General features: G+C 38.1%; 1 protein-coding gene across 1 annotated transcript; it reads right to left on the minus strand.

Moving 5' to 3' along the window:
- Positions 1 to 2,482: 2,482 nt before the first annotated feature.
- Positions 2,483 to 15,567, minus strand: LOC146005513 (hemolymph lipopolysaccharide-binding protein-like). The gene is made up of 4 exons (XM_083144757.1): positions 15,539 to 15,567; positions 13,434 to 13,534; positions 9,253 to 9,501; positions 2,483 to 2,649 (listed from the first exon to the last, which is right to left on the minus strand). The coding sequence occupies exons 2-4, from the start codon at positions 13,510 to 13,512 to the stop codon at positions 2,483 to 2,485; spliced, it is 495 nt and encodes a 164-aa protein (XP_083000883.1). The 5' UTR covers positions 13,513 to 13,534; positions 15,539 to 15,567.
- Positions 15,568 to 20,254: the final 4,687 nt, after the last annotated feature.

Genomic DNA, 20,254 nt, shown 5'->3' on the forward strand with positions numbered 1-20,254 from the left:
CAGATTTGCACCTGTATCCACCAAGGTGTGGATTGTACTTTTTCAAATTTTGTGGCGATAGTTAGTATATGTCCATCCTTTATGTTGAATGGAATGCTCAATATTTTTATTTTGTTTATTTCTGTTGCGCTGTCGACCTTTGACGTCATCCGACCTTGCAATCTTGATTCTGCTTTCCCGTCATGCTGGCGTCGCATTCTTCCACTGTGTCTCGGTTTGCGGGGCAAGAGTGCGGCGGCATGTTGCTGACAATCGCTGGAAGAAGCTGACGGTGGCCTTTGGTCAGTTTCCGGGCTTCGAACTTTGACTGTGGACTTCCTTGATAGTGAAACTAGGTCGTTTTTGTTCGAGACATGTTTTCGAAGGTGAATTGTGAATTCCGTGCTGTCTCGGATTTTGTTGTTTGTTTTTTCCGGGTGAAATTGTTCTGTATCTGGAATTCGATGTTTCGGAACTCGTTCTCCAGGAATGCTTATGCTGACAAGGGAAACGAAATGTTGTTTCTGAACTTCCTGACCTCATTATTTGCCAAATATTTTTTTCCTTTTCCTTCTTCTTATGTCCGTCCGTCTGTCATTAAGGGTAGTATGAAAGATCTGGTTTCCTCTTCGTCTTTCTGGATATGGCATCTGAACAACGTTTCTTGAGAAATATGGTCGATTTTCCTGCCATGTTGTTCGTCCTGCATCAAAGCTTACATTTGAATGTGTTCCCTGCGGTGTGTTGTTGTCCGATATCGCTTGTGTTACGATAGGGCGTCCTGATTGACGTACTTGTTCTGCCATACGACGTCCTACTTGATGTACTATGGCCCCCGATTTAGAACATCTTGGTACGTGTACTGGTATTCCCGGCCTCATCCGAGAAATTTATCATACTATGAATCGTTTCTGAGAAATTAAGGAACAAGAGTAAACTTGCAATTCAATTGTTACAACCTGCCCTCTGGAGGTTGGTTGTAACACTGAGGTTGTAACATTTTCCTTCATAGATGAACGCACAGTAATATCTGAATGTAGATGACAAAACGCAAGTAAACTTTCACTTATTAATTGATTGATTCATTGATTTGGTGTCTTAAGTCAACTTTATGTACAGTAAGGCTAATTGGGACTGGACGTACAGTAAAAATTGGGATCCGAACCACTATGTGCTTCCACCGGGTATCGAACCCGGGAGTCCTTCATTACAAGGCGATGACGCTACCACTGTGCCATCGGGGAGGCCCAAACTTTTAGTATGTCTATGACTGTACATCAAAGTGCAGTGAAACGACAGAAAAATGACATATTAGAGAAAAGTGTCAGAATACAGTACCCAACATTAAAATTCACAGAACCTTTCAAAATACTTATAGACCACGGGTCTATCACATGTCCCCATAATTAAGATCACGATAGAAATTAAGATTCTTGTTACATAGTAAAACGTTACTTGTCTTAAAATTATCTAAATTGACTGAATTACAAATTTACAACCGAAATACGCATTTCGTTACAATCTGCCCCATAGTGGTGCAGCCATTTTTATCTATATATTTACATACACCATTGTTGCAAATGAGAATCAATTCTTCCATTGGTACTAAAAATTGTACTTAATCATGCTGCGATCACATATCCAACCTATATGCTATGTATTTACAAACAAAACTATTATTATGATGACGCAAATGTTTACTTCCTCCTCAAAAAAGAGGAAAAGTCCTTTTTCATCTCCAAGTCCCGACGACTTCTCTCACCGAATGGGCAACTGAGGCACTGATAAGTGCTGCCCCCAACAATGAAATTGAAATTCCAATGGCATCTACCAAATACTATCTAGTAACCGATTATTAGCTCTGTTACAACCTGAAGGCGTTACAACCAGCCCCGCTCTCCCCTACTGTGAAGTGAATAAATGTTACATGCAAGTATTATAAATTTTATTTCCTTTCGATTAACTTTAGCTCTTGTCTACTCTTACGGCGGTCGCTCCACATGCTTGCAAAGTGAATGGGGAGCGGGCAATGAGTCGCAGACTAAACAGACAACAGCGGTGGGTGGCGCCGAGAAATACGACGTGGCGGGAGGAAATACTACGTGAGCCTCGTTCTGCAGGCTGATGCGTTTCTTATTGCGCTAGATTGGTAGCTTCCCCCTCTCCTCACTTCCCTTGCCAGAATGTAGAGCGCCCGCCGTAAGACTGAACAAGAGCTGTAGTAAACCGCGATATGTCGGAGTCTTCGCAAGCAGAAGTAGATGTGCCGAATAGCCATCTGTATAATAATTATATTGATTTGTAGCACATGCTATTAGCGTGTTAATGTCAACAATATTATTCGGTTTTATGTGAAATAAATATTTGAACCTTCACCACTTCATTTTAAATGTTGCAACATATTTTAATGCTAAAATGAGGTAGAAAAAGATGTAAACAACACGTTTTAAAAATATTGTTTAATTTAAATTTATTTTATCTATTTTAAGAATTTCCATAAAATTTATTCGCTTTCGAATTCATACTTTTCGCACAGAAACCCTTTTGCGTATTTGCAATCATAGTCGTTCAGTTTTCCTTCACTGTTGATGGTCCCGCAGTCTTCATTGCCACCACTACTGTTGGGCTCACCAGCTTTCCAAGAATTGTAAATGCCATATAGATCGTCTCCTGCAACAAACACATTTCCCATAAGCAAATATTCATGTAATGTAACCAGTAATTTACATATTTACATAGGCCTTCCTTGGGGCTTCTCAAGATAAAATTTTCACCTGGGCGAGGTGAATTTCCAACGGCTCCTTCTTTTTACCCTGCCACCTAACTTTCAGTACTCTGGTTCTCTGGTTACATGAACACGAAAGTATCAATTAATGATTCGTTCTGGTTTTTCGAGAAAGGCTACAGCTCTTGTCTACTCTTACGACGGGCGGCACACATGCTGGCAAGGGAAGTGGGGAATACGCAGCAGACCAACCAGACAACAGCGGTAGCGTCGAGAAATACGACGTGGCGGGAGGAATTGCTACGCACACCTAGTTCTACAGGCTACTGCGTTTCTATAGCGCTGGATTGGTCGCTTCCCCGCTCCCCATTTCCCCCTGCCAGCATGTAGAGCGTCCGCCGTAAGACTGGACAAGAGCTGAAGTTCATAAGTGAATTAAATAACTCCGTTGTTCCGTGAAGTTACAATGCACTTGCTACTCTAACTTACTAACATGGTATTTTTAGCAACTAAGCCATTAATTTTAAATATGGTCAATGCAAAAGTACAATATTATTTTTAACTGAAATGTTTGGTAATGGATTTTGTGGAATTAATTGTGGGTACATTTATTTTGCCTGTAGTAAATTCAAAATACAGGGTTAGCCTAAAAGAAATAGACACTTTCAAAGTTTTGCAGAAAGAAGTAATAGGACTGAAATACGTACATGGTTTGAAGGGTAAGTCCTGAAGTTTACATTGGTAAGTTACAAGTGTGCTATGTGTGAGGCTTTTGTAACACGACAGATAGCAATGCTAAAGTTCAGTTCTTCTAAACACTACTTTTCTCCTTGCATAGACAACCAGTTTCCTCAAATGTCTTGCTCCAATCGTAGATTGACTGCCTTTGTGGGTGGTAGTTTACCATATCGTGTTCTAAGCTGCACAATAGTAACAGAATTGGTTTTTGCAAATTCAATTACGCAGGAAGGCTTCTCCACATGCCATACTGCTCGACTTACGTCAAAGGTGCTCACGTGATGCTGACTTCACGAGGACAAACGAAAAACGGAGGTCGTAAACTTGAAGACTTTCTCTATGCAACAGTACTAAATGCTTTCTGATGTAACAAACAAATTTCAATGTATTAATCGTTTAAACTGTCTATTTCTTTTAGGCTTATTTTCTTTATCTTCTAGAAAATGTTTCATCTGCATTGTGTGCACGATGTAAGGATGGTTTCTTCGTGTCAGTTGGATCATTGGTGCAAGCTGAGAGGGAACAAAGATTTCTCAAACTTGCCTTAGCGATCTAGAGATGACACTGTGGGCAGTCTCCCAATCGTTTTGCACATGATGTGGCTTAAAAAAAGTCTCAGCTAACTAACTAACTAACTCTCTACCCTTCCTTCTTAAACCCGACGGTTTAGGGCTGCAGCAACACACGGTTCCCAAATGCCCCTATCAAGAAACAGCAACATGGAGCTAACAAATCTCAGCACAATTTATTTTATATTCTTCTCTGTTAATATTAGACACATCAATACAGCCATTACAATCCTATTCTGTTTTGGCCAACACAACTGTAGCTGAACTGATGTATTCATAGCCTTCATTACGTAACTTCTTACTCAAGTTTTTTTTCTCACTTTCGAGAAGCCGTAGTGGTGTCTTCTTTTGGTGCATCGTAAAAGTAAAGTGTTCCCCTGTGCATAGCACCACGCCATGAAGGCGTATAGGGGGTGTGGGGGTAACGCCCCACACTTTCTTGATCCGGTCGTTAGTGGGGGTGATGTGATCAGCATCACGCCCCTGACCGCCTTTACCCCCCCAGGGTTTCCCCCAGGTACCCATGTTATTCGACGCTGGGTGGGCGCCGGGGCCGCTTTCACCGTTAGAAAAGTTCCCGGATTTGAACCAGCCGGGGATCGAACCCGGGACCTTTAGCATGGTAGTCAGATGCGTTACCGACTGAGCCACCGCGGCCACACTTTTGGTGCATCGTCGACATCACAATTTGCAGGATTTGTTGCAATGTGGTCTGTTGTGCTGGCAATGCAACCAGGTATTAAAGAATTGTCCTTCTGCACTTTGTTTATCTTATATTTTGAATTGTCAATAAGTATACTTTTCTTGTAAAATGTACAGCCACTATCTTGAACGAAATGATCCCAGCAAAGCAGAATGTGACACCTGCAGCACGAGGAGAAGACTACATACTTGTATCCTCTTGCTTCACAATGTTGCGATTTTCTTGTCACATAATAAGGATCATTCGGATCGCTGACATCTTCTTCAGATAATTAACTGTCGATATCAAAGTTACTCTCGTCCTGTTCTTGAGTAGGAGATGATTTACCTTCCATTTGTATAGCAGCTGAGACGAAGACATATCTTTATCAGATGATACAGCAGATCCTTCATTAATTATTTCCATAAGAGCCCCTTTGTAGTATGTACCACTTCCTTTCTGGAGGCCAGTAAAATTTTACAGATTTCCCGGCTTCGATGTTTCTTTTCTTTCCGAGTATCCTACTCGGATACAATATTTCTTGAGCCATCTTCCCAGAGTAGGGAGAGCGGGGTCAATTGTAACAATTTTGACAAATGATGCATTTTGTATTAAACTATTTATCTTTGCAGCATGAAAATCGGCATGAAAACACTACAATATGTTGTTCTTGATATTATGCAGTCACGATCCCGCCATATATAATATGCTAATCATAATTAATGTTTTAAAAATGTGTGACAAATGTTACAATTGACCCTTGCTCGGGGGCAAATGTAACACACTACAGGGGCAAATGTAACATACTAACATTTACCAGAAATACAATTTATTTTTTTGCTGGAAATAACATTTACCCTTACACAATGATTAAGAATTAACTAACTGTGCATTCGTTAATAAGTAAGCTAATCGAACCATACCAGATCCCAAACACTGTTTCTAACAAAGATATATCTGATCATTCTGACTGACAGTTATGACAAATGTAAAAGCTGTCTCCTTTGGTGCATTTCTCATGTGACCAGTTGTCACAAGTTAAGCACTGCACCCATTGCTCACCAGATGCACTATTCGACCACTTCAAGGCAAACTAAACAAAAACATTCGTCGCCTTCAGAGCTGCTCTCCTGACACCTTCTTGCGCTTCTGCTTGCAGTTCTCTTCTTTCTTGATTGACGACTGTCACTTCTGTCGAACAGAATCTTTTTCCCTTTGCTGTTTTCTTGTCTCGATCTTTGCTGTGCCATATAGCACTTTTCTCTCTTTTCCTTCGACGTGCTGATTCTTTAGGTTCTGTATGAGTCAGAGGTCGAATGTCAGTCGGAGAAACAGCTGTTGAGGTGGATGGAAGAGGTTCATTGCTAGGGTTGCATCGCTCTTTGTTCTGGGTACAACTAGTTTCTTCCAATTTACTTGATTGTTCTGTTTCATTAACTTCATTGTCATCATTAGTAGGTGCCTCGTCGGGGGTTTCTGTTCGTGCCGCAGAATCAGGCCTATCAGTGACGCTAGAAGGGGCAAATTCGTGCTCTTGAAATATGCATCGGCTGAAGGAGAATATTCCTGTGCCTGCTTGAACATTGGATGGTGTAATCACTAATGGCAGACATTCCCGAACAATTCCTGGCAAGTTGTATATTGTCATGCGAGTACCAGGATGTTTTTTCTCCAGCCGTCAGCAAAGGTGTTGGAAAACTTTTAAAACGGACCATAAACACTTCTGTCCAGTGGTCGGAGCTTGTTCGATGTGTGAGGAGGGAAAGAAGGGAGAACAATTCCATTCTGTCGGCAAAAGTCTATGACTGGAAGTTGAACATGCGAGTCATGGTTGTCCAGGATAACCAAAACCTTTCTCTCAACACTCGGCTTGGCATATTTCCTAAAATGTTCAAGAATTGTAAAAACTCTGGTGCTTGCATTCACCCCGAACCATTTGCTGCTCCTGTGCTCCCTATTGGACCATTTTGGAGAAAATGATCCCGAAAGTTCTTCCGTGGAAAAATGAACATGGGTGGAATGCTGTTGCCTATGGCACTAACGGCTAAGCACATCGTTACCAAGGTGCCCCTCTCATGAGAATTAATTCCTCCAACTTGCTTGCTTCCCTTTGGTGCGACTATCTTGTCTGGCTTAGGGGCTGTTGATATGCCTGTTTCATCGACATTGTAGATGTCTTGAGGTTCGAATTGATATTGCTCCAAAACCTTCGATAGGTTTTCAAAAAACAAAAATTAACATTCTCTTTATTAAAGTTCATAGCACTCGCTAAGGATGTTGACTCTGGGGTCCTTATTGCTAAAGTAGGATTTCTCTTTATAAATGCGGTAAACCAGTCTGCACCAGCCATTTGACGATCTGCCCAGGACTCTGGAAACTTACACGGATTTTGGTTTGCATATGGGTAGGCTGACTTCTTTTGGGGTGAGTCCATAAAATATATTTGCACATGTCTTTATATACTCAGTTAACTGGGTCTCCATGTAGGCAGAGATCACTATATTGTGTGGTTTATAACCCATTACAGGATTTCCGTTTTCTTCTCTCTTCTTAACAAAACGGGTCAATGCCACATGACAAATATTGTGCCATTTTGCTGCTTGTCGAATTGAAACATTGCTTTCCAAGAATAACTTTGCAGCTTCTTCCATCTGCCATTCCTTCAACAAAAGGTGTTAAAGTTCATTTTACCTTTTGCTTCCATTATGCTTTGTCAGACTGTGCTGCTATTGTTACATTGTGACTTCGCAGTAAGACTTGTCAGACTTTGTAAACATTGAAATATATATTTCTGCATTACTTTCTTTTTCTCTTTTTCTGCGAATATTCTATTGTTTCATTTTGCTGCTATAAACACGAGATACGCCAACTTGAGATACAGTTTTGGATTTACTTTGTTTGGCACAACAACGTAAGTTACGATACACCGCTATGTCGTACCAAATTATTTATAGTTCATTTTACCTTTTGCTTCCATTATGCTTTGTCAGACTGTGCTGCTATTGTTACATTGTGACTTCGCAGTAAGACTTGTCAGACTTTGTAAACATTGAAATATATATTTCTGCATTACTTTCTTTTTCTCTTTTTCTGCGAATATTCTATTGTTTCATTTTGCTGCTATAAACACGAGATACGCCAACTTGAGATACAGTTTTGGATTTACTTTGTTTGGCACAACAACGTAAGTTACGATACACCGCTATGTCGTACCAAATTATTTAACAAATTGAGATAGGTCAAATCCTAATTTTCACCAGTCCTCATCTTATTCCATGGCTTATCTGGCTTGACTGCCATCCAATAAAATACGGCGTGTTCAAAAATTGACGCAACCTTATGGAAAATCTCATGAATTGTTCTTGTTTCGTTATAGGTGCTGAATAACTGAGCAGCCATAGGCTATACGTTGCAACAGCGTATATTCATTTTGACAAAGTACATCCGCACCAGCACTTATGCTTTGACCCAGAGGGCATACGCAGAGAAGTACGGAATAGATACTTCAAACAAATCCTCCATCAAGCGGCTGTACGACAAGTTCCAGGTGAAGGGAAGCACCGAGAAGCTGTCATTCAAGTTTTTTAACAGAAGAAAAATTGACCGATGTGCGAGCTGCATATGTTGCGAGTCCAAAAAAATCAGTGTGACGCCTTTCAAGCCATTCCGGGCTCTCTATTGGCAGTGCACAAACGGCGTTTAGCAAGTGTTTGAAATTATACCCCTATAAAGTTAGAGCGGTCCAGCAACTGATGCCTGAAGACCTGCATACCTGAAAAGACTATTGTCGTTGGTTCATGGAATCTGTAACGCCAGAAGGGAAGGAACTCGATGATTGATACTGGACTGATGAGGCATGGTTCCATCTGGATGGATACATTAATTCCCAAAATTTTCGGGTATGGGCCAGTGACAACCCACATGTGATTAAGGAGTTGCCTCTGCATTCACAGAAAATTGGGGTTTGGTGTGCCATATCACGTAGTCGTGTGTTCATTATATTCTTTGAACAGACAGTGGCCTCTGAACGGTATGTGACAATAGTTAGAGAATTTGTTAAAACGTTGTCAGCTGAGAAGTTGGAACGCAAATGGTTTCAACAGGACAATACCACAGCCCACACAGCTGGGAACACAATGCGTTACTTGGAAGAGTGTTTTCCAGAACGAATGATCTCAGTGGGGTTATGGCCACCGCGATTTCCAGATTTATCGCCTCCAGACTTCTTCTTGTGGGGTTATATTAAGGACTCCGTCTACATTACTCATCCGCACAGTATTCCGTAATTGGAAGACAATATTCGTAGCTGTGTTAGTAACATCTGCCTTTTCAACAACATGGTTCGTCGTGTCCACTTATGTGAAGAACAAAACGGCAGTCACTTTCAGCACTTAATGTACAAAATGTAATAAGAAATGTTTTCCCATAAGATTGCGTAACTTTTTGAACACCCTGTATAATACATTTTATAAAATTTATTCTGTGTTATAATAAGCAATTTTCGCCTTACTCTACTCAAATGGATCAGTCGTTTACTGATCTATGAGAAAAGCACTCACCTAGAACCGTCTCGAAGAGTCCCTCTGTGTTCCTGTCGTGAAATCCAATGTACACATAGCTTGCCACGCCGATACTCGAAAGAATGTTCGAAACAGCGGCCTCTTCTTCAGCTGAATTGATGACAGCTAAGTGTGCTCCTTGCAGGGCACAAATAACCACTGCTTCGTCCCACACTCTGCCTTTTGAATGGTAAATGTAGCGTCCCGCATGATACCCTGGTTCATATTCAATTGCTCTGCTTCCATTATCTGTAACGATCAAATCACCACACCTCTATACCTATATTATTTTACAATCATCAAATTTCGATAATAACACACTTCTAAAAAACATTAATCATCTTACTACCAGTAGATACAATCTGAAAGAATTGACTGGTAGCGTGGCACAGTTAACTCTTATCTGCTTTAACGGAAGGCAGGATCACATACCTTACAAACACAATAAAAAAACTAGGGCTGAGCCGATATCACTTTGAACAGATACCGATGTACACACTCCGATTCCCACCGATACCGATAATGATACTTGAAAAGTGTAAAAATGAAGTGTTGTTCAATTGTTGACTAATACTGTGTAAATATTCCACTCTAACTAAATGCATCAATATATCAAGATATTTTACTTTAATATATTCAAGAATCACCTAAGAATATTAAATTACACGTTACATTATCACAAATTCATTTTTTTCGGAGGAAAATGATGCTAAATAAGAAGAAACTTTGAATTTTGGGACATTTCCAGTATAAATAAACTCCCCGAAAGTGTTGCACAGCATTTTTTTCGGATCCGGTGAAATACCAAAATGCCTTAAAAGTATCGGTCGGTATGGTAAATATATTTTGATCTCGTTATATCGGCATTTGTATTGGCTCTGACCTAGTTATAAATATGACAAATGCAGATCATACATTAAACATGATAAACACGTTGCTGACCACTAACGCAGTTACTAGGACTTTGAATGTGCCAAAATTTAATACATTTACTTTCAGAATTCTCATTACTCCAGTGCTGTAACTCAAATAGAGCAACGTATCAAAAGACACAATTGATAACAAATTAGGTTGCTGCATGAGCCTCCAACAGAGCCCACTCTAAATGAGCGTTATTATGTGAACAAAGGTCTAAAACTGGCTCTTGAATATTATAGTTCTGATCCTGCCTTAAGCCATAGTACTTCACTGAGCGGTTCGCTTTGGCGTTGTCGCTAATGGCCCCACGTTGGGCGCCACTTTTTGCTACGCAAGTAGTCGGCTGTACTGCCGGTGGGGACGGAGGTTGGATTTTCTACAGCTCTATCCACTCAACCGATTGCAAGGTTGGTTTCCAAATATGCCCGATGGAGGGTCGAAAACAGGGTTGTAGTCGAGGGTGTACTGCAGTATACGTGGTTAAGCGTACTCATTTGAATATAGCTATTGCTACAATGCACATGCCATTTAGTTTTGGTTTGTTTATATTTATTTATGTAATTTGGCCGTAACTGTAGTAAGCTTATTCAGGTCTGCCTTTTGTTGTAAAAAAAACAATTTAGAAGTTTGACTTATCATGACTTGAGATTTCGAAGCACTTAACGAGTAACTTCCATCTGAAAATGACGACAACTTTCTTATATCTTTTAGTCACAACAACTGGCGGTGGACTATAATCGTCAGACGCGACATTTGATGCCTGTTCTATTTCAGTTTCATACACGGAGAGAACAAAAGAGGATAGAAGTATTGCTTTTCTGTTGTTTATGTACATATTTTTCCAATTTTCTAATATTACCTGTAATTAGCAGTATTCTTAAAGTTATAAAAAGTATACAAACTGATAATTCACACAAGCAATATCTAGAAGAAAATTTAGTAAAAGAACAGGTTTCTCTATAGTCATATACCTCTTTTTTTGCCAATTATGGATATAGTATCATCAACAGTATTCTACCATGTTTTTGTAGAAGTTGAACCCATATATCCATACATTTAGTGGAAACATAATAAAAATTTGGTGGAAATATGGTCTCCACTTATCTTTCCATGAAACTTAGCATATATCTTATGAACATTTTGCGACTACAGCACTGCTCGGAGGTAAAATTTTCTCCGAAGTCTAACAAGAGAGGGTCTGATGGCAGGTAATGAGTTCTGTTCTCCCCTCACTTGATGGCTTCTTTGGGTTTTATACTGAATAACTTTCTTTGAAGTTTTCAAAAGAATTATCAAACCTTCCATCTAATGGTCGTCCTTTTTCTGTATCTTCAGATTAAGGACGAATCACTATGACCCCTGGCCGAATTTTTAGCCTCCCTTTTGGTCAACGTGATCCCCAATATGACAGGAGAACGTAGTAACTAACTTTGACTACCCTGTTACTTCGGGACTCTTTCAACGCTGACCACTGAAGTAGAGCGCTTTCACGATCACTGTTTAAGGTAGAAACCCCGGCATAGAGGGAGATGTACATGGAAATTTGGTAAAAGCGTGCAAAAAGGAAACAGGAAATAGGTGATGCACTACTGAACAATTTGAGATAGAGACCTAGGGTCAGAGAAGCCGGCGCATTGAGATACGGATCACCACCTCACTTGAGTGTGCATGTCCGCAACCATCTGGATGTTAACTGGATTGGATCGCCCTACCTGGCCTGCAAGATCACCCGACCTGAATCTACATGATTTTTTGTCTGGGATATGTCAAATCACTTGTTTATGAGATCCCAATGGACACGAACATGGAAGCAGTTGCCAGGATTGTGATGTGATTCGTAACCCGCCAGTTACATTTTAAGAGCGCGTCAGGATATTTTTTGAAGCACCTGATTGTATTTTGTTGAAACCTACTTGTCAATGCTATGACTAGAGGCCGGAAGTTTGGCAAAATGCCTCTTTTTATCTACTGGATATATTGATAAAATTTTTCCGGATATACGTTTGTTATGTTGTTTCGAATGTTTTAGAAGCCTTTTCATTTTGCCTATTTGGGACCCCACTGCCTATTTTTAATTATAATGCCTTTTTTTGCCTTTTTCAATGAAATTGGACCATTTTTTTTTTTTAAAAAAAAGTGTGTATATAAATTATTTTTCTCCCAAAAAACGTTCTTGGTATTTATTTTTCTTCCGTTTATTATGTGAATAATTTTCGCTTTATTTAAGTAATATTGAACTCACGCATGTTTCAACATTGCTGAAGGAGAAAAGTGTGAGAGAAAAGTATTTCATGCTGAGTTAGGATATTGGCTTTCGGTTAACATTTCCTTGTGCATGATTGACTGCTGAAAACCTGTTGCAGAACATCTGCACAATTACGTCATCACGTCCAGCGCCGGTGTCAGGACGTTATTGACAAGAAACAGCACTAATGCCCAAGGCCCTTTGCATGCATTCCAAAATCAAGTTCTCTATCTTTAGTTTAGTTCTGCACTTTGGAGGGAAACGATCGTGTATTTGTCATCATGCAGAAATTTAGTGTGCCATTAAGTGGTAAGTTACATGGTTACGTGCGTGAATTTGGTGAAATTGAAATGCTCTTCCCAATGTAGATTTTAACATTTTGCCAGAAATTATAGATAAAAGTAAGCGACTTCCAAATGTGCTTTTTTTTGTTTATTTTGCCTTTTTTCATTTTTAGTGCCTATTTTCCACATTATAAATGCCTTTTTGCCTGCCTATTTTAACGAAAATAAATGCCTGAACTTCCGGGCTCTAGCTATGACACTAGTTTCCCAACATGAAGCATGTAACTCACACGGGTAAATCAATATCAATTAATGTCGTTGCTCACTGCAGGTTATCGGTGTCAATGCATACCATTTATTTGTCACTGCTATGGACTATGGTACATATTACAGCTCGACATGTTTCAATCCATTTCTTGCTACGCTAATTTTCTTACCTCAAATTGCTCAGTGATACAGTGCATCACCAATTTCCTGTTGTGTTTTTGCACACTTTTACTGAATCACCCTGTATATGTATGTATCTATGTAGTTGGCATGTCTAATAAGAGACACTGAGTATTTTTTCCACGTTATAATTTTGGCAAAACGATGTTAAAAGGTAGAGTACATTATCCGATCGTTTTGGTAATAATTTAATTTTTGAATGGTTTGACCCTGTGAAGTGTAAGAAAGAGAAAGGGAGAGAGGGAAGCCTCATGTTGGCGTCAGTTAGGAAAAAAAATTGAACTTACGTGATGCCAAGGTTTCTGTATTCAGTCCCAACACTGAAATGAGGCACGATACCAATAGAACAACCGAAAGGAGTTTCATCGTCTTGTTAAGACGTTATAACCTAAAATAGGACAAGAAAATATAATTACAACATGTTTCTTACATGCAGGAATGAAATCCCAAATTATTATGCCATGACGGAATGCATAGATTTACTCTAATCTCAAACCAACCTGACTCAAGCCGGTATGAACTCAGATCATGTAAGAAATTAGGAGTCGAACAGAGCATCAAATTTGAAACTCTGCACCCAAATGATATCTTAATCCAACATCCAGATTGTGTTCAGAAAACACAACATATCAAAGATGTCGTTGTAAATTTACAGTTATTTTTATCACACAGGATACCTCGTGAGCCAAGGAAAAAATATGTACATTACAGCAGGTATTATATTCGATATACTTGACTAGTGAGAACACTAGAGGACCATCACGAAAATTCGATTGGTCTTTACGTTATTCCTGATCAATTATAATTAAACACAAACCGTGCGCATTTTAATTAATACACGTAAATTTATATTTAATACATATACTCTCTCAATATGTACCCAGAAATTCTGCATTTCTCACAATAATTGAATTAATAAATAATAATTCAATTAGTCATGAATACTCTAAATTACATGTCCTTGAAACTTGATGACTTACATATTTTTATTTGGAACGTAATTGAACGATATTTAGAATAACAAGTATTTTCTTTGGATATTTTATATTTATATTTCAACTTCAATTATTAATAAATTAATTATTATATCTTGAGATCAATGTTCTAGCTGAACAAATGTTACAGTTATACAACTGTTCATAAGTCATGGAGCTATCTCATGTTCCGTTTAGCTCATGTGAGGATGCGATACCACAAGTTAATTATCCAAAAAACATGCACTTAAAGACTGCTCATGCAGTTTCCATCTCGAAGAGAACATGTGAGGTCTCTGAGCACATGAATGAATTGCCCATATTCTGTTGGACTTTTTAGTAGGGGCGAGCAAACCCTTTTTCATTGATGATCAGTAGCTACTTGAACAATTAGCTGCGGACTATGTTACATCATATGTACCTAAACTTATGAATAAAAACAAAAAAAAAGTACTAAGATGCAACAGTGAGCTTTACATGACCCGCGAGCCGACGTTTGTGTAGCCCTGGTATACAGTGGTGTCCTATATTTTAATTTGTGCTCACGCGTTGGTCTAGTCAGTAGAGCGTCTGACTGCCACGCGGGAGACCCAGATTCGATTCCAGGGGTGGGTGATCTAATATTAGTGTTCTTTAGTCTTCGTCCCTCCATAAAGTGGCTCAGGGGCGCACCCAGCCTAAAATCAAAGGGTACCTCGGGACAGTCCTAGGGGTAAAGTGAGGTGCTGATCACATCACCATCAAAGTAGCCGAGATGGAGAATTTGTGGAGGCCTAACCCAACATCCCCTAAATGTGCCTTCATAGCACGGCGCTGAAAGCATAGTACCACAGAAACGGGCCAGATCCGGAATCCGAACGCACTACTGTCGAACCACCCTGTACCATAAACGGTTTCCCTCCGGCTTAAAGTCGGATAAAAATGATTTACCTGATCAAAGATGCCACATAACCTTCCAAAATAGGTGAAATTCACATATAGAGCATAAATTAGCTATGTCCTTGTCATTTTTATACATAACTTTCATTTTACAAAATTCTAACAGTACTGTTGATTTTAAAGGAAAAAACTTATAAGAAAAACAATTAAACGTGTTCAAAGCATTCAAACAAAAAATAAATATTGATATCGGTTGAGAAATAGCCGAGAAACAAACGATTTAAAAATTTGAAATCCGCCATTTTGGAACCAATATGGCGTCTAAGCGATCAAAATTCGAGTCATGTGACCACAATCCTGTTAAAAATCTGTGAAGTTAAACCGAGGAAAAATGTCATTGTTAACGAAACATGAGTTAGCTTCTTGATTAATATATTGCATTGCAACTCTGACTGATACATTTTCTTAAGTGCATTATTGAACAATATTTAAAATCACTATAACCAACGTACAACAAGCAAGAAACAAACAAAACTTACTTCCTATTCTCAATCCTGGTGGAAAAGGCACAAAGGCGAGGTGTTTCGGTGTTTCGGTGTTTGCTAAGAAATCGTCAAACATATGGTTTCAGCTTGAAAGATTTTCTTTTATAGCACTTAGAAGGAAGTCAGACGATTCCAGCATTTGTAAGAAATTCTTTGTCCTGTCAATCCTGCCAATCAAATTTAATGCAACTTGACACATGAATTTATGAAAATAATTGAATATATACAAATCAACTTGAACTTCATGTCAAATATAATTCTTCTCTGACCTTTTAACTGGTTTCCAAGTTATGAGCAGGAAATTTTGCACATCTAATCTTCTTTAACGTGTCTTCACATTGCATATGAGTCAAAAGAGATTTAACATGCCGTAATCTTGTAATCTTTCTTATTTCAGTGCAGTCATAGTAAATGAAATATTTTTTGACAATGATGCACAGAAAATATTCCCTCTATAGAGTAACAACACAATGGAATACAGTGCCACAGTAAAAATGCTAACAAGACTTGTCGAGCGCGTACACGGTGTTAAAAAAATATTGGTCGATTTTGTAAGGCATACTTTTCACCAGTAGTAAACAGAAATACGTGATATTACCACCATTTGAAAGTGTAATGTTTGCCATTTCACATAGATCTTAAGTATATTCGATGTATGCTCCATGTGTGGACCCTGTGATAACTTATAGGGTATCCACATGAAATCTTCCTGATTTCAAATTATAACTGTGAGGAAAGTATTCGACGTAGAGCCTTGCTCTTTGTGGCATTATGTAAAGCAACTCAAAAAGTTTTTTTTTTTTTTCCTTAAAATTTAGTGCACTTCTACTTCCTAACCCTCAAAATGTCTAGCCGATACTCGATCTCGACATATGTGCTCTGAAGCATGTCAGGGGTGATGAAGTAGATGGCATTTCCAATTCTCCTACAGAAATTACGAAGGTCACGTACAAGGGAAGTGTATATCGTGTCTTTTACATAACCCCACAAGAAGAAATTCAGAGGGGAAATCTTGAAGGCCTCCCTGACTCTACCGTTTCATCAGATGTGCGTTTTCTGCCAGAAACCTGACTGTCGGTTAACACTCCAAGTGGCTAGAAACTTGTCACACCAAGCCTTAATTGATTAACTGATTGATTGAGTGAAATCGTCAACATTTTTCATTATTGGGATTTACAGAGCTGTCCTGTCATGGCTCTATGAGCATCCCACAATTGACAGAGGTGGGGTATGGTTGGTGGACTACTATGTGGTTCTTTCGGCTAGATCCGAGGTATCCACTGACCAGCAACAGGTGCGGTCATCCATTCATATTGGGATTTAGGCATAGAGCTGAAAACTCTGCACTTTTAAAACAATATATGCCAAGAATCAGCAATATGAGGCCAGGGATGTTCCCAAGGTAAAATATTCCGGAGGTAAAATAGTCCCCCGTTCGGATCTACGGGTGGGGACTACTTTGGGAGATCTCTGGACTAAGAATAAGATGTGCATTAGGAATAAGGATATTAAATTAGGCACTTGGAATGTTTTGAGCCTCTTCGGGCCTGAGGCATTTCAGTGTACAGTTAATGAGATAGTTAAGTATAAATTAGATATAGTAGCTGTCAATGAAGTTAGGTGGCCAGGAGAAGGGAATTGTAAAACTAAAAATTATACTTTTTTCTATGGTAGTACTGAAAGTTATAATTTTGGAACAGGCTTCTTCATAAATAATATAATTATCTCGGCCCTTAAAACAGTAGAATTTATTAATGATAGGATTGCATATGCAGTTTTACAAGGTAGGTGTTGCAAAATTATTTAATAAACATTCATGCACCAACGGAAGATAAAGATGATATTATTAAAGATGAATTTTATGCAGTTATAACAGGTATTTGATACATTTTCCCAGTATTATATGCAAATTCTGTTAGGTGACTGTAATGCACAGATTGGTAAAGAAAAAGCATTTAAACCTACCATTGATAAGGAAAGTATTCATGAATTAAGTAATGATAATGCTATCAGATTAATTGCTTTTGCAACCTCAAATAATTTAATTGTGAAAAGTACCACTTTTAAATATAAAGATATCCATAAATATACCTGGTCTTCTCCATATTGTAGAATTCACCATTAGTTTGATCATATTCTCTTTGATAAAAGAAGGCATACTAGTATAATTGACGTTCGTTCACATAGAGGTTCTGACTGTGCCAGTGACCATTATTTAGTAATTGCTAAATTAATAGAATAATTCTCAGTGATAAATCATAAGCAACAAAATCTAAAAGCTATAAAATTTAATACAAGAAAATTTGGTGGTGAAAGAATTAAGAAAGATTACCAATTTAAACTGTCAAAGAGATTTGATAGTTTGCAGTATTTAAATGATGATGAAAATAGAAAAACTACAGATGTAAATAAGAATTGGGAGCAGATACGTAATGCAATAGAATCAGCAGCTAATGAAAGTATTGGATACCATAAACCGAGAAAAAGTAAGCCATGGTTTGATAATGAATGTCATGACCTAATAGAAATAAGAAATCAGGCTAGACTCAGGTGGTTAAATAACTCTGATGATACAGATTTAAGCAATTATAATAAAACGAGAAAATAACTGCACGTTTAGAAGTAAAAAAAAAAGAGGTTACTTGAAAAGCAAAATTAACGAAATTGAAACAAACAGCAAAAATAAAAATGTCAGAGATTTATATAAAGGTGTAAATGAATTTAGAAAGGGGTGGCAACCTAAAGTAAACTTGATAAAAGATAAAAAAGGTGATTTTTTGGCCGATCCAAGCGATATTTTAAATAGATGGAAGAACCACTTTAATGACCTTTTAAATGTTCATGTAGGAAATAAATCATAAGTAAACGAAGTACACACAGCAGAACCTTTAGTTTTAAAACCTAACGTGACTGAAGTTAAAGATGCTATTAAAAGGCTAAAGAATAACAAAGCACCTGCCATTGATTTAATACCAGCTGACTTAATTAAATATGGTGGGAATTCGTTAATATGTCAAATTCATAAATTAATTTGTTTAATATGGAATAAAGAAGAAATCCCTCAACTGTGGAAAGAATCCATAATTGTTCCTGTGTTTAAAATAGCTGATAAAATGAACTGCAATAATTACAGTGGAATTTCTCTACTCTCAACAACCCTATAAAATATTATCTTACATTATTTTAGCAAGACTAACCTCACATGCTAATGAAGTTATAGGTAATTATAATTATCAATGTGGATTTAAACGTAACAGATCAACTACAGATCAATCAATCGTATGTCATAACGTAAATGACACTGCAACACCGAAAAAACTAATTTGGTTGAATTTACAAAACTGTAAACCATATTTTAAAGTTGATAATTTTGAACAAATTCTTTGGTAACTACAAACACATGTGCTCGATTACTAAATAGCGTTTAGTACTAGTGAATAATCAGTTGTCGTTTGTTTAAGCATGTAGGCTATTTGGTTGCCAGAAACTGTCTTTGGATACTTCAAATTTTTTCCTCTGTGAAGAGTTAACAGTATTCTCGGTTGAAAATTGGTTTTGAAAAGGGGGTGCTGAAGGGGGTGAGGAAGAGAACTAAGCGGTGCGCAAGCTTCCCCTGGCGCCGCCCCTGATGAGAATGAACCTCATGCACTGGTTCCCAGTGACAGACGGCAGTTTCAACGGTTCAACAGACATTGCTGTGTGTGGTGTCGCCACATTCCACGTACATCTTTACTCCGCTGAATAAAAATCTGTATAAAATCGGTTTCGCAATGTGTATTGAAAATGATAATGGATTTTAAAAACAGATGCAAAGAACTTCAAAACAAGAACAACATTGTATTTGTAGGACTATCCACTACTAAGAAAATGTTGATTCACAAATTTGGAAGAACGGTTTTTTTGACCAATTTTTAAAATATGAAAATTAATAATTTGTGCTTAAACCTTTCTACCTGCACCATACTAAAATTTCATCACAATCGTACAACTAGTTTTTTATTCATAGAATTTATAAGAAAGCGATCGATTTGCAAAACTTAAAAAAAAACAAAAACAAAAAAAACAACAAAAAAAAACAGTTTATTTGTTCTCAGGACGATGAAAAATAGAAAGCATACCAGAATAAACACTTTATTAGCATAGCTTAACGCAGACTTGAATCAGCTAAATTGTGATGTAACTCGTTTTTATGTGGGTCTACTGGTTAATTTTTAATTGGAGTCCAAACTTGAGTATCTATAATTTTTAATCCGACAGTATATATAGTGCTGGACAAGAAAAACAGGACACCTTAATATTTGACATCTGAATTGCAATTACTTATGAATTACGCTCTCAGTTAAGTATCTCACAATAAACCAACAGCAAAAATGACATAAATTGTCTCTGGAATGTGAACGCCCCCTTTCCACCAAACAATTGTTCATGCATTGAAAACTAAATCAATTAGGACAAGTCTTATTTCTCTGTCTGGTGATTTACAGTGCATTACAACGAAGAAATATAAATTGCGAGCGAAGCGAACAAGAACATTTTTTGATTCAATTTTTTTGCAGGCTGAAATCAATATTAATTGAATGGGGCGCAAATATTTTCACGGAACGTCATGGCATCATATCATTTACAACTTTTGTGCCTCTCCGATGGTGTAGTCGTAACATCGTCGCCTTTTGACCAAGGGGTTCCGTGTTCGATACCCGGTGGAGGTAC

Source organism: Lepisma saccharinum, chromosome 23 (assembly GCF_977018435.1).
Source record: "Lepisma saccharinum chromosome 23, izLepSacc3.1, whole genome shotgun sequence".
Lineage (NCBI taxonomy): Eukaryota > Metazoa > Arthropoda > Insecta > Zygentoma > Lepismatidae > Lepisma > Lepisma saccharinum.